This window comes from Macadamia integrifolia, chromosome 8 (genome assembly GCF_013358625.1).
Source record: "Macadamia integrifolia cultivar HAES 741 chromosome 8, SCU_Mint_v3, whole genome shotgun sequence".
Lineage (NCBI taxonomy): Eukaryota > Viridiplantae > Streptophyta > Magnoliopsida > Proteales > Proteaceae > Macadamia > Macadamia integrifolia.
In genome coordinates this window covers 2,335,797-2,349,624 of record NC_056564.1, presented here as the reverse complement: position 1 = coordinate 2,349,624, position 13,828 = coordinate 2,335,797, and the positions used below count along the sequence as shown (strand labels likewise).

General features: G+C 46.9%; 1 protein-coding gene across 1 annotated transcript; it reads left to right on the top strand.

Moving 5' to 3' along the window:
- Nucleotides 1–416: 416 nt before the first annotated feature.
- Nucleotides 417–965, top strand: LOC122086139 (uncharacterized mitochondrial protein AtMg01250-like). The gene has a single exon (XM_042654854.1). The coding sequence runs from the start codon at nucleotides 417–419 to the stop codon at nucleotides 963–965; it is 549 nt and encodes a 182-aa protein (XP_042510788.1).
- Nucleotides 966–13,828: the final 12,863 nt, after the last annotated feature.

Sequence of the window (13,828 nt, the reverse complement as noted above, 5' to 3'; positions counted from 1 at the left end):
ATAGGAAGTTAATAGAGATCCTGGGTAGAGAAGAAATCAGGATGGCCATGATTGATTTAGATCCTGATAGTGTTCCTAGTCCAGATGGATTCCCTGGAGCATTTTTTAGGGAATTTTAGGATATTGTGGGTACAGATGTGTGTGCGGCTGTCCAAAATTTTTTCAGGGAAGGCATGGTGACTAAGGAAGTACATTGCAATTTCCTGACCCTAATCCCAAAAGTTGATAATGCAAGAAAGGTGGGTCAGTTTAGACCAATTTGCCTTGGGAATTTTGTTTTCAAGTTAATCCAAAAAATCCTTCCTACATGCCTATCTTCTCTACTTCCTCATTTAATTTCTGAAGAACAAGGGGCGTTTCAAAAGGGGAAAGTAATCTTCTCTTCCATTGGTGTTGGTTCAGAGCTTGCAAATCTAATGGCCAAAAGGAGTTTTGGAGGTAGCATGGGTCTCAAGTTGGACGTTCAAAAAGCTTTTGATACACTTGATTGGCAATTCCTATTTGATGTTCTAAAAAAATTTGGCTTTCATGCCAAATGGATAGATTGGATTCAAAAAATCCTAGAATCAACAAGGCTGTCTATTGTGGTTAATGGGGGACCAGTTGGGTTTTTTGGAGTGGAAAGGGGTCCTAGGCAAGGGGACCAGCTCTTGCCTATGCTGTTCATTCTTGCAGAGGAAGTTCTTTGTCGCGGTTTGAAATCATTGAGGCTAAAGGGTCTGGTGAAGGGTTTGCAGGGACCAAGAAATGCGTTTACACCCTCACATTTGCTCTTTGCAGATGACTTGTCTATTTTTATTAAAGCTGACTTGCATGGAGTGAAACATCTGAGAAAATTTTTAGACACGTATCAAGCATATTCTGGTCAGGCTTTTAATTTAGATAAAAGTCATATGTATTTTGGCCCCATCCCGGCAGCTAGAAAGCTTCAGATCAAGGAGGTGTTAAACATTCCTGAATGCTGATTCCTAACATGGTATTTGGGTGTTTAGATTTTCAAAGGAAGGGTAAGAAATAATCTTATTCTACCTCTGATGGATAAATTCAAGGATTGTCTGTCTGGATGGAAAGGTCGTTTGCTCTCTATGGCAGGCAGAGTTGAGTTAGTGAAGATAGTTATGAGCAGCATTCCTATTCATAATTTCTCTATTTATCTGTGGCCATCTTCTCTGATTGTAAAGATGGAAGCATGGATTCGAAATTTTATATGGACTGGAGAAGCTTCTACCACCAGAGCAATAACTGTCAAATGGGATTTTCTATGCAAACCTAAAAAGGAAAGAGGATTGGGAGTTAGACGGCTTAAGGATATCAATTTTTCCTTGTTAGCAAAGTTGGGATGGTTTATAAAGGCTGACCAATCATTATTTGGAAAATTTCTCAGAGGCCGCTTGGTTACTAAGAAGGGGACTTTAAAGAATGCTATATCTTCATCAATTCTTCCTAGTCTTTGCAAAATATGGGACTTTATTGCTGAATCTGAACTCTAGATTGTGAGGGACGGCAGTTCCATTCAATTTTGGCATGATCGCTGGTTGAAGAATGCAAAAATCACTGATATCCTAGGTACGCCCTCTTTTTCTAGTGTTGATCTTTCAGCCACAATGGTAGATTTTGTCGAAAATAGGCAATGGTCTCTACCTGAGGTCTCTAACCACGCCCTAAAGGAGGTATGTGCGTGTATAAAAAGAATTAATATCCTGTCTACATATGAGAAAGATGCAAGGGTAAGGTCCCTCTCTGAATCAGGAAGTTTTACAGTTAAGTCAGCATGGGAAGGCATTAAGGTTACTCGTCCAATTCAAGGATGGGCATCCCAGGTGTGGCAAAAGAATATGCATCCTCGGTTTTCCATGTTTGGATGGAGATTGTATCACAATCGACTTCCCACTGATGATCAAGTATGTAGAAGAGGCATGCCAATTGCATCAAAATGTGATCTATGCAAGATGAATCAAGATTCTCTAACCTATATATTTCTTGACTGCAATTTCAATAATAATGTGTGGAAAGAGGTCTTGTATTTTTTTCAGGTTCAATGGAGAAGTTTTCCTTCAATAGAGGAGCTTTTTTCATGGCGGAAGAGGAAAGCCAATGTTGTTTGATTGCACCCTGCTTGGTATTAGTATTTATTCCTTTTCATCTATGAAGGGATAGGAATCAACGTAGACATGATAATGGGAGCTGTACTACTCAAAATGTTGTCAAGAAAATATTTGATGACCTAGGGGAATTTTCAGCGTTGAGTTCTATTACTGTGAATGGAGTTCTTGATCTGATGTTATCCAGGCAATTGTACCTCAAAATATCTTGAAAGGGGGCACAAAAGATCAGTGAGGTAGTCTGGAAACCGCCCATGGAAGGTTTCATCAAGCTAAACATTGATGGCTGCTCTCTAGGAATTCTAGGTAGGTCTGGAGTAGGGGGTATTTTCCGTGATCACAGAGGAAATCATATCTTGAGTTTTTTAAGTGGCCTGGGAGTTACAACAAACTTTGTTGCAGAGTTTGAAGCTTTTTTCATGGGTATGCAGATTGCAAAAGAAAAGAATTGGTTGAAATTGTGGGTGGAATGCGATTCATAGGCAGTGGTAATTTGCATAAAAAAAATGCACCATTCTATGGTTCTTCCTGTAGCAATGGCAGAGTTTAAAGGCTTACCTGGACACCATCACATGGTCAATTGCTCATTGCTGCAGATAGGCAAATAATATTGCAGATAAGCTAGCAAAACATGCTGCACTTGCATAGGTACTGTCAACATGGAATACTCCCCCTTCTTTCACAGTGGAGGATATTACATGGGACGCTCAGCTAAGACCAAGATATAGGTTCTCGTAATGGTGCTGGTATTTGATTGATTTCCTATTCTACTAATGGCAACGCCGAAGGTGGAGTAGTATTTCAACTCTTAAATCAGGTTTTAAGATTTTTCGATTGGGTTTCTTCTCTGCTGATGGCAATGCCGAAGGTGGATTAGACATTCAATGTTTTAAATTCATTCATTGTATATAATTTTCTCTCCTATATTAATACAATACACTTGTTGACTCTTGGCAAAAAAAACAAAAAAAAGTATAAAATGATTTTAAGGTCGTTTGACTTAGTCAATCCTACTCAAAGTATTTTTATGGTTTCTTGCAGGTTGTTTGACCTAATCAATTATCTTATGTGTGTTTTGGTAATTTTATGGCTACCTTCCTCGAGCATTTCCAGATGGTTCAAAACATTAATTGTGAATTATACATGACCTTGAAAGTTGCAAATGACATCCCAGTCAGTATCTAAGGGTATCACCATCCTATCAACTCTAAAATTAGAGGCATTACAATTGTTCTTCCAAGTTTTCTCTGTGTTCAAATTTTTTTCTAGTCAAGTGGCATATTCTATATTCTGCAGAGATCAACAACTCAAAATCCTAAATGAATATGAGTCCAGATTTCAAATCCATGGATCCTTGATCCCGTCAAATTTGTATTTTATCGAATTAAGTATCTGATCTGTATCTGGTCTTGTTACAGCCTAAAAATTATACATAAGCTATTGACAATGGATAATTTCCCAAGTAGAACGATTCATCTCCCGAATAGGAGCCTAATATGTGAGAGATGTACAAATAACCTTGAATCTCCTTCTAAACATATGAGAACAACTGCGTATATGTTTTGGGTTGTGTTTGTTATTCCTTTGTCTTCTTTTATAAGTATCAGGTCAATATAAGAGTTTTTTTATATCTGGAAACACTAGAACCATATATTTTAGTGTGTTCTGTTTAGGTCTCTAAATATCTACTCAGCTTAAGAATCATTATCAGATGTGGTGTCCACCAAAGATATGGGGCGCACGGCACATAAATCCAGTGCTTTTGTACAACTACGCTAACGGGAAGGACCAAAAACACCAAACAAAATCATATAGAAGTCTATTGTCATTTCCTTCTAATGATTAATCTAAGCAGGTGGTTTCCCAAGCAGGAAAAGAAAGGCAGCTCTTTGCTTTCTGGTAGCGCTTTAAAAACATGATTAATATTATATAAGATCATCAGGAATGTTCATATAGCGTAGAAGAGCTAACACCCATTAACATAGATTACAGATGTTTCTTTGCAGTAAAAGGGAAAAGAAATCAACCAAGGGAACTCACCTCCCATTCTGCGAACTCCGAAAAGGCTTCTTCAACCATCGGAATTTGTTCAGCAACCCGACCGAGAAAAAAAAACGAGTGTTCATTCTTGCTCTTCCACTTTAAGCGCCCTTCATGCCAAGTCTTTTTGAGTGCGGATCTGTAATTACTTAAAAAAAAAAAAAAAAAAAAAAAAAAAAAAAAAAAAAAAAAAATCAACAACACCAACAACAATTAGAACCTTATCCCAACTGAATGGGGTCGGTTACATGGATCGAATAAGTAAAAGTAAAGAAACATAAAGGAGCGGCTAAAGATATTTGGGGATAAAAGATGAAGTACAGCAGTATACAAAGATGCATCATGGGAACATCCCCTATAGGGGGTCGGCAACACAAGTCCTTATCCTCCACGTAACTCTATCCGAAGTCATACTATAGCCAAGCCCTACGGTTTTCATATCGTTTCGCACTACTTCTTTAATAGCCATCTTTGGCCTTCCCTTATCTTTTCTAGTTCCCTCCAAATGAATCGGATCACTCTTCCTTACTGCGGCCTCCATAGGTCTCCGTTGCACATGACCATACCACCTCAATCGGCTCTCATGGAATGTGTCTTGGATTGGTGCAACCCCCAAGTCATTTCTAAGACCCTCATTTGTTACCCTATCTCTCCTGGTCTTGCCGCACAAGCCTCGCAACATTCTCATCTCCGCTACACTCAATTTATTCAAAGTACTCTTCTTAACCGCCCAACATTCCGCTCCATACGTTATAGTTGGTCGTATAACTGTCCTGTAAATTTTTCCTTGAGTTTAATAGGTATTCTTTTGTCATATAACACTCCCTACACACCCCCACTTCATCCACCCCACTTTAATCCTATGGGCCACATCATTGTCGATATTCCCCTCTTTGTCAATGATGGACCCCAGGTATTTAAAACAGACCCTCCGCAATAGTTCTTGTTCCCCAAGCTTCATCACTCCCTCCCCACCTCTAGATTGACTGAAGGGGCACATCATATATTCTGTCTTTGTTCTGCCTAACCTAAAACCTCTTGATTCCAAGCTTGATCTCCATAGCTCCAATTTATTGTTAATCTCATCTACAGTTTCATCTACCAGCACAATATCATTGGCAAATAGCATGCACCATGGAACCGAGTCTTGGATGTGCTTGATTAAATCATCCATAATGAGTGTAAACAAATAAGGGCTTAGAGCAGATCCTTGGTGTAACCCAATTGTGATTGAGAATTCATTATATATATTCTCAATTTATGTTATAAGAACCCCAAGGGGTTAGTGCAGTTGGCTTAGAGGGGACACGGTACCTTTGCCTTCTTGGGGTCACTGCACGAGAGTTTCCATCTCGGACTGACCCGGTCTTATGTAAGCAGTGTCACAGTGGCCCCAGGGATTAGTCAGGTCAAAGATCCGAACACCCTGGGTATCAAAAAAAAAAAAAAGAGGAGAAAACCAGTAGCAATTTATATTCAAATCATCCCAGATGATAGTATACAGGTTTACTTGATCGACTTGAAGCTATATTGGGATTGAGATCATCTGTGGCACTGCAAGATGTGTAGCACAAACCCAACGATCAAGAATGTCATAGGTTGCGAGTCTGAGTGTTCCTGGTCATTGGATGTGTGATACATGCGTTGTAGTGCTATAGAGGAGCCCGATCCGGCTATATTGTGCATCTTTTTCTATCGTATATATGATTATTTTTTTGGGTTTTGCTGATGGCAATGCCGAAGGTGGTCCCTTTCAATAAATCCTAAGATCCTTATTCTCGGATGATGGTCATGCCAAAGGTAGAGCTTTAAGGTATTTCATGTATGCCTCTAGTATATTGTTTCGTTTGTAAGTTCATTTGCATTCCTAGACTTAAATTCTATACATCCCATTAAATTTTAAGCTAAAAATATATTCTTTGATGACTTATAGAAAATAAAAGTATAAATATATATATATACACACATAATTATTAAACATGTGCATTTACAATTCAATTCGGGAATAGTAATTTGATACGATTCAATTTTTACAGAATAAGTGTCTTAGTTACCAAAAATGTACCCGAAGAAGATTTTTCTTGTAAACACGAAAACCATATGGATCATTCATCAGTTACAAATTGAAACCATTGCAGAGAACACTATTGAAGGCAATAGGGACCTACTGGTGCCGAAAATCCATATGAGCTAATCCTGCACAAGCATAGATGGCAGAGGCCCGGAGCTCTGCCCGGGGTTAGTCCTCCGACGCTCAAGTTAGGGATCAGCCGCACAGTTTTTGATATAGGAGTAATGGTGTGGGTGTTGATGTTTACCTCTTTCCTTCCTCTCGGGCCCTCTTATATAGCTCTTAGGGTTTAGGATTTTCCCTTTCCTTGGAAAAGTCCTTTTTGGGTCCACCTCCTTTCCTTTTAGAGTTCTACTCGAATACGTCCTATCCCTTTCGCAGGGAATATTCTCTTCATGCAGGTGACATGGTAGAGTCCTTGCGATCCCTATCTGGTGGGCGACACATGTCCCGGTGGATGATGCGTGTCCTTACCCTACTGAGCAATCGATTTGGCCGTGTCAGGAGCCCCCTTACTCCCGCCAGGAGACTCTTCTTGTGGGAGTAATCAAATTTTTCGTCATTTTTTTTGTGCCTTCGGCCTTATTCCTTCGGCTTTAGTTCTGCGTGCGACTGAGGCCTAGGGTCAACCGCGGTGAAGACCTTCGGTTAGTTCGAATCGGCCTTACCCAGGTGTCCGACCGAGGTGGGGACCATCGGTCTGGTTCGCTTGGCCTTGGCCTGAGCCCCCAGCCGCGGTGAGGACCTTCAGTCAGGTCAGTTCAGCTTTTGCCCGAACTCCCACCCGAGATGGCTACCTTCGATCAGGTTCGTTCGGCTTTGGTCGAACTCCCAACCGAGGTGGGGAGCTTCGGTCAGGTCCATTCGGCTTTGGCCAAACTCCCAACCGAGGTGAAGACCTTCGGTTAGGTATATTCAGCTTTGGCCGAACTCCCAACCGAGATGGGGACTTTCGGTCAGGTCCATTTGGCTTTGGTCGAACTCCCAACAGAACTCCCAACCGAGGTGCGGACCTTCAGTCAGGTCCGTTCGGCTTTGGCCAAACTCCCAGCCGAGATGAAGACTTTCAATCAGGTCTGTTAGGCTTTGACCAAACTCCCAGCCAAGGTGGGGACCTTCGGTCAGGTCCGTTCGGCTTTGGATGAACTCCCAGTGAGGTAAAGACTTTCGATCAAGTCTGTTCGGCTTTGGCCGAACTCCCAGCCGAGGTGGGGACCTTCAATCAGGTCCGTTCAGCTTTGGCCGAACTCCCAACCGAGGTGAGGACCTTCGGTCAGGTCCGTTCGGCTTTGGCGAAACTCCCAACCGATGTGAAGACATTTTGTCGGGTCTATTCGGCTTTGGCCAAACTCCCAACCGAGGTGGGGACCTTCGGTCAGGTCTGTTCGGCTTTGGCCAAACTCCCAACCGAGATGGGGACCTTCAGTCAGATCCATTTGGCTTTGGCCGAACTCCCAACCGAGGTGAAGACCTTAGGTCAGGTCTGTTCGGCTTTGGCCAAACTCCTAACCGAGATGAGGACCTTCGGTTAGGTCCGTTTGGCTTTGACCGAACTCCCAACCGAGGTGAAGACCTTCGGTCAGGTCTGTTCAGATTTGGCTGACTCCCAGCCGAGGTGAGGACCTTCGTTCAGGTCCGTTCGACTTTGGCCGAACTCCCAACTGAGGTGAGGACTTTCGGTCAGGTCCATTCGACCTTGGCCAAACTTCCAGCCGAGGTAAAGACCATCGATCGGGTCTATTCGGCTTTGGTCGAACTCCCAACCGAGGTGGGGACCTTCAGTCAGGTCCATTTGGCTTTGGTCGAACTCCCAGCCGAGGTGGGGACCTTCGATCAGGTCCATTCGGCTTTGGCCGAACTCCCAACCGTGGTGAGGACCTTCGGTCAGGTCCGTTCGGCTTTGGCCAAACTCCCAGCCAAGGTGCGGACCTTCGGTCAGGTCCGTTCGGCTTTGGCCGAACTCCCAGGCGAGGTGAAGACCTTCGATCGGGTCTATTCGACTTTGGTCGAACTCCCAACCGAGGTGGGGACCTTCGGTCAGGTCCATTCGGCTTTGGTCGAACTCCCAGCCGAGGTGGGGACCTTCAATCAGGTCCGTTCGGCTTTGGCCGAACTCCCAACCGAGGTGAGGACCTTCGGTCAGGTTCGTTCTGCTTTGGCCGAACTCCCAGTCGAGGTGAAGACTTTTGGTCAGGTCTGTTTGGCTTTGGCCGAACTCCCAGCCAAGGTGGGGACCTTTGGTCAGGTCCGTTAGACTTTGGCGAAACTCCCAGCCGAGGTGAAGACCTTTTGTCGGGTCTGTTCAGCTTTGGCCGAACTCCCAACCGAGGTGGGGACCTTCGATCAGGTCTGTTGGGCTTTGGCCGAACTCCCAATCGAGATGGGGACTTTCGGTCAGGTCCGTTCGGCTTTGGTCGAACTCCCAGCCGAGGTGAAGACCTTCGGTCAGGTCTGTTTGGCTTTAGCCGAACTCCTAACCATGATGGGGACCTTCTGTCAGGTCCGTTCGGCTTTAGCCGAACTCCCAACCTAGGTGAGGACCTTCAATCAGGTTCGTTCGACTTTGATCGAACTCCCAACCGAGGTGAAGACCTTCGGTCAGGTCTGTTCAGATTTGGCTGAACTCCTAGCCGAGGTGAGGACCTTCAGTCAGGTCCGTTCGGCTTTGGCCGAACTCCCAACTGAGGTGAGGACCTTCGGTCAGGTCCATTCGGCTTTGGCCAAACTCCCAGCTGAGGTGAAGACCTTCGATCAGGTCTATTCGGCTTTGGCCGAACTCCCAACCGAGGTGGGGACCTTCGGTCAGGTCCATTTGGTTTTGGTCGAACTCCCAACCGAGGTGGGGACCTTCGATCAGGTCCATTCAGCTTTGGCTGAACTCCCAACCGAGGTGAGGACCTTCGGTCAGGTCCGTTCGGCTTTGGCTGAACTCCTAGTCGAGCTGAGGACCTTCGGTCAGGTCCATTCGGCTTTGGGCGAACTCCCAGCCGAGGTTAAGACCTTCAGTCGGGTCTATTCGGCTTTGGCCGAATTCCCAACCGAGGTGGAGACCTTCGGTCAGGTTCATTTGACTTTGGTCGAACTCCCAGCCGAGGTGGGGACCTTCGATCAGGTCCGTTCGGCTTTGGCCGAACTCCCAACCGAGGTGTGGACCTTCGGTCAGGTCCGTTCTGCTTTGGCCGAACTCCCAGCCGAGGTGAAGACTTTCGGTCAGGTCTGTTTGGCTTTGGCCGAACTCCCAGCCGAGGTGGGGACCTTTGGTCAGGTCCGTTTGGCTTTGGCCGAACTCCCAACCGAGGTGGGGACCTTCAGTCAGGTCCGTTCGGCTTTAGCCGTACTCCCAACCGAGGTGTGGACCTTCGGTCAGGTCCGTTCGGCTTTGGCGGAACTCCCAGCAGAGGTGAAGACCTTTTGTTGGGTCTGTTCGGCTTTGGCCAAACTCCCAACCGAGATGAGGACCTTCGGTTAGGTCCGTTCGGCTTTAGCTGAACTCCCAACCGAGGTGAAGACCTTCGGTCAAGTCTGTTCGGTTTGGCCGAACTCCCAACCGAGGTGAGGACCTTCGGTCAGGTCTGTTTGGCTTTGGCCGAACCTCCAGCAGAGGTGAGGACCTTAGGTCATGTCCGTTCGGCTTTGGCCGAACACTCAACCGAGGTGAAGACCTTCGGTCAGTTCTATTCAGCTTTGACCAAACTCCCAGCCGCGGTGAAAACCTTCGGTCAGGTCTGTTCAGATTTGGTCGAACTCCCAACCGAGGTGAAGACCTTCGGTCAGGTCTGTTCGGCTTTGGCCGAACTCCCAACCGTTATGAGGACCTTCAGTCAGGTCCGTTCGGCTTTGGCCGATCTCCCAACCGAGGTGAGGACCTTCGGTCAGGTCGGTTTGGCATTGGCGGAACTCCCAGCCGAGGTGAAGACCTTTTTTCAGGTCTGTTCGGCTTTGGCCGAACTCCCAACCGAGGTGGGTACCTTCGGTCAGGTCCGTTCGGCTTTGGCCGAACTCCCAACCGAGGTGAGGGCCTTCGGTCAGGTCCGTTTAGGCGCAAACCTCGAGGGTTCGTACTTTGACGTGGCTGCGCCATTAATGCTCGGGTAGTCGTACCGTTTTTCTCCCCATCTATAAAGTGTAGGGTTCCATTTGTGGGGCACTTTTCTTTTCCCTTCGGAGAGCCTACCTTCGGTCTCAGTGTGCCTTTCGAAGAGCTCACCCTCATCTCGTTTTCCCTTAGTTTAGCGACACCAAAAGTAAGTTCCATGTCTTGTTCGTCGGGCTACAGTCCATCGTCCTCCGAGAGGACGAAGTCTAACCATAGGCGTCGGAGTCCAGGGGAGGTCCGAGGGATGTCCTCAGATTCCACCGATTTGCCCCCTTCCCGTGACTCATCATCTGCGGCCTCGCCATCTGGGTCTGAGGGTGGCTTAAACAGTGCAGGATTTAGGGAGAGGATGCTCGATTCCTGAGCCCAAACCCAAAAATCCTTAGAGGTGGAGGCTCTCCACATCGTATCCGCAATGGATGAGCCGGAACTGGAGGAGCTGAGGGCCTCCTTTGGTGTCTCGGACGCTTTCAAGCTCTGGCTGCCCATACCATCGGACCGAGCAAGCTATCGGAACTCTGAAGAGATGTGCTTGTACAAGGAGGCGTTCAAGGCAGGCCTTTTGCTTCCCCTCCATCCCTTCTTCGCCCGAGTGTTTCGGCACTACGGGATATGTCCGACCCAGCTGAGGCCGAACGGATGGCGGCAGGTGCTCAGCTTCGTCGTCCTTTTCTCAAGGCACCAGAGGCCTCTTTCCCTCCCTCTCTTCATCAACTGCTTCTTCCTTCAGGCCTGTAAGGGGCTTTTGGGCTGGTACTACTTCTACCCCTGGAAGGACCTTCGACCTTCCTGTAATCTCGGCCTTCGGGCCTTCTTGTGTAATCTCGGCCTTCGGGCCTTATTTTATGTAATCTCGGCCTTCGGGTCTACTTATGTATCTCGGCCTTCAAGCCTTATCAATGAATGTATTTCCTTTCGTATGCTTCAACTTCCACTTTTTTGCGTTCTTTTGGGTAAGGTGATCTTTAGTCCGTAGGTAGATGCAAGGAGGCCGAAACCCATCGTTGGCAGCCTTAGGATCCACACGTCTACTTAAGCACGGCTCTATCCGGCTCCCTCGGCTTATCCGAGAGGTTTCACAAGTCCGAGGGCTCTGGACTTGAGGGATCTGGAACAAGTGTGGTTTTCACCAAGTGTTCCCCCTCAGCTCCAGTCGAAGGGTCTGTTAAACTGGTATTGATCCGAGATCCAACCGAGGGTAGATGCTTCGACCGTCGCCGCTCCCAAAAAAATTGATGATCTGCGGTCAAGTTCCCTCGGCCATTGGCCTGGGCCTCGTACTCAGGCGAGGACCCTCGGTCAGGTCAGCTCGACCTTGCCCGTGCATCGACCGAGGAAGGGACACTCCCTCTGCTTAGCTCAGCCTTTTCCTGAGCCCCCTGACCGAGGCAGGGAACTTTGGTTAGCTCGGCTTGGTCTTTTTCCTGAGCCCTGACCGAGGTGAGGACCTTTGGTCAGCTCGTCTCGACCTTTTCCTGAGCCCCGACCGAGCCCCGACCAAGGTGTAGACCTTCGGCCAGCTCGGCTCGACCTTTTCCTGAGCCCCCGACAGAGGTGAGGACCTTTGGTTAGCTCGTCTCGGCCTTTGCCTGAGCCCCGACCGAGGTGAGGACCTTCAGCCAGCTCGGCTCGGCCTTTTCCTGAGCCCCCGACCGAGGTGAAGACCTTCGGCTGTATCCGTTCAGTAGAGTTAAGGTCACCAAATAGGAGAATTCCTCCCAATTACCATAAACCAACTTTCATATTTTCCATGAATAAGATCCTCCAGAGTTTAGGATGAGGAATTACAACTTAAAAGTGCACAAGAGAAAAAATTGCAAAAATTACAAAAAACAAGTGTGCTTGGTACTTCACTACCAATAGAATTCTACTTCACTACTGATAGAATTTTCTTAAGTTCTGAGAGTTCCACGATCAGGGTACCCTTTCTCCCCCTGTAGTCTCCAGGTGATAGGACCCTGTTCGTATTACCCTTGAGACTCTATAGGGACCTTCCCAATTTGGATCTAGCTTCCCTTGATGTCTCGGGTCTGATACTTCAGCCCTTCTGAGGACGAGGTCACCCATTCTGAACTCGTTCTTTCGAACTTTGGTTTTGTAGTGCCTCGTAACCCTCTGTCGGTAAGCGGCCATCCTTTCTTACGAAGTGTCTCTGATTTCGGCCAAGAGGTCTAAATTCGCTCGGAGCCCTCCATCGTTTTTCTCTTCATTGTAGTACTGAATTAGATGGGTAATGGCCCCTATCTCCACTGGAAGTATAGCTTCAGTGCCGTATGTTAAAATGAAGGGTGTTTCTCCAGTGACCGATTTCTCAGTAGTGCGGTAAGCCCAGAGGATGTGGTGCAACTCGTCTGCCCATAGTCCTTTGGCGTCATCTAGTCTCTTCTTTATTCCTTGAAGCAGTGTACAGTTAGTTACCTCTGTCTGCCCATTGGTCGGTGGATAACCGACAGAGGTTTTTCTATGGTCAATGCCGAGGGCATCACAGAACAAGCCGAAGGTCGGATTGGCGAACTGAGTTCCATTGTCCGTTACCACAACCTGAGGGATTCCAAATCTATAGACTACCGCCCTTTGGAAGAAGTCCTTACATTCTTTTCGGTTATCGTCGCCAGTGCTTTGGCTTTTGCCCATTTCGTGAAGTAGTCTACCGCCACCATGACAAACTTTCTTTGTCTCGTGGCCAGAGGGAATGGGCCTAGGATGTCGATTCCCCATATGGCGAATGGTATTGGGCTCGATAGAGATGAGAGCTCGATAGAGTGTAGCCTAGGAAAAGGGGTGAACATCTGGCACTTGACGCACTTCTTGACTAATGATTCCGCGTCCTTCCTCATTGTCGGCCAGTACAGACCCTGCCTTAGCACCTTATGTGCCAAGGCTCGGGCTCCCAGGTTTTGGCCGCATATCCCTTCATGCACTTCCTAGAGTGCGTACTCGCCATTGGTGGGGTCCAGACACTTGAGATACGGCATGATGAACCCTATTTTGTACAGTGTCTCATCCTTCAGAAGGAAGCGTGCTGACCTTATTTGTACTTTCCTTGCCTCGTCCCTATTCTCTGGGAGCTTTCCTTCCTTGAGGTATTCATTTATGGCATCCATCTAGCTTAGGCCGTGTTCGCCTACAGGTAATACCTCTCGGGGTTTTTCTGTACTTGGCTGTGATAGCACTTCAAAATACACCGATCGTCCAAGATCTGCGAAGTCAGAGGTGGCCAGCTATGACAGTGCGTCTGCACTAGCATTCTCTTCTCGTGACACCTGCCTTACCTCGAATTCCTTAAAGGCCGCCATTCTTTCTTGCACCGTCTTCAAGTACTCAGCCATCCTTTGTTCTTTGGCTTCGTAGTCTCCATTCACCTGTCGTACCACGAGTTGTGAGTCACTATGCACCACCAGCTCCTTTACCATCAAAGCCCGAGCCAGATTAATTCTGGCTATTAACGCTTCGTATTCTGGTTCATTGTTGGAGGTGTCGAAGTCAAACCATAGGACGTATTCTATCCTGAAACCCTTG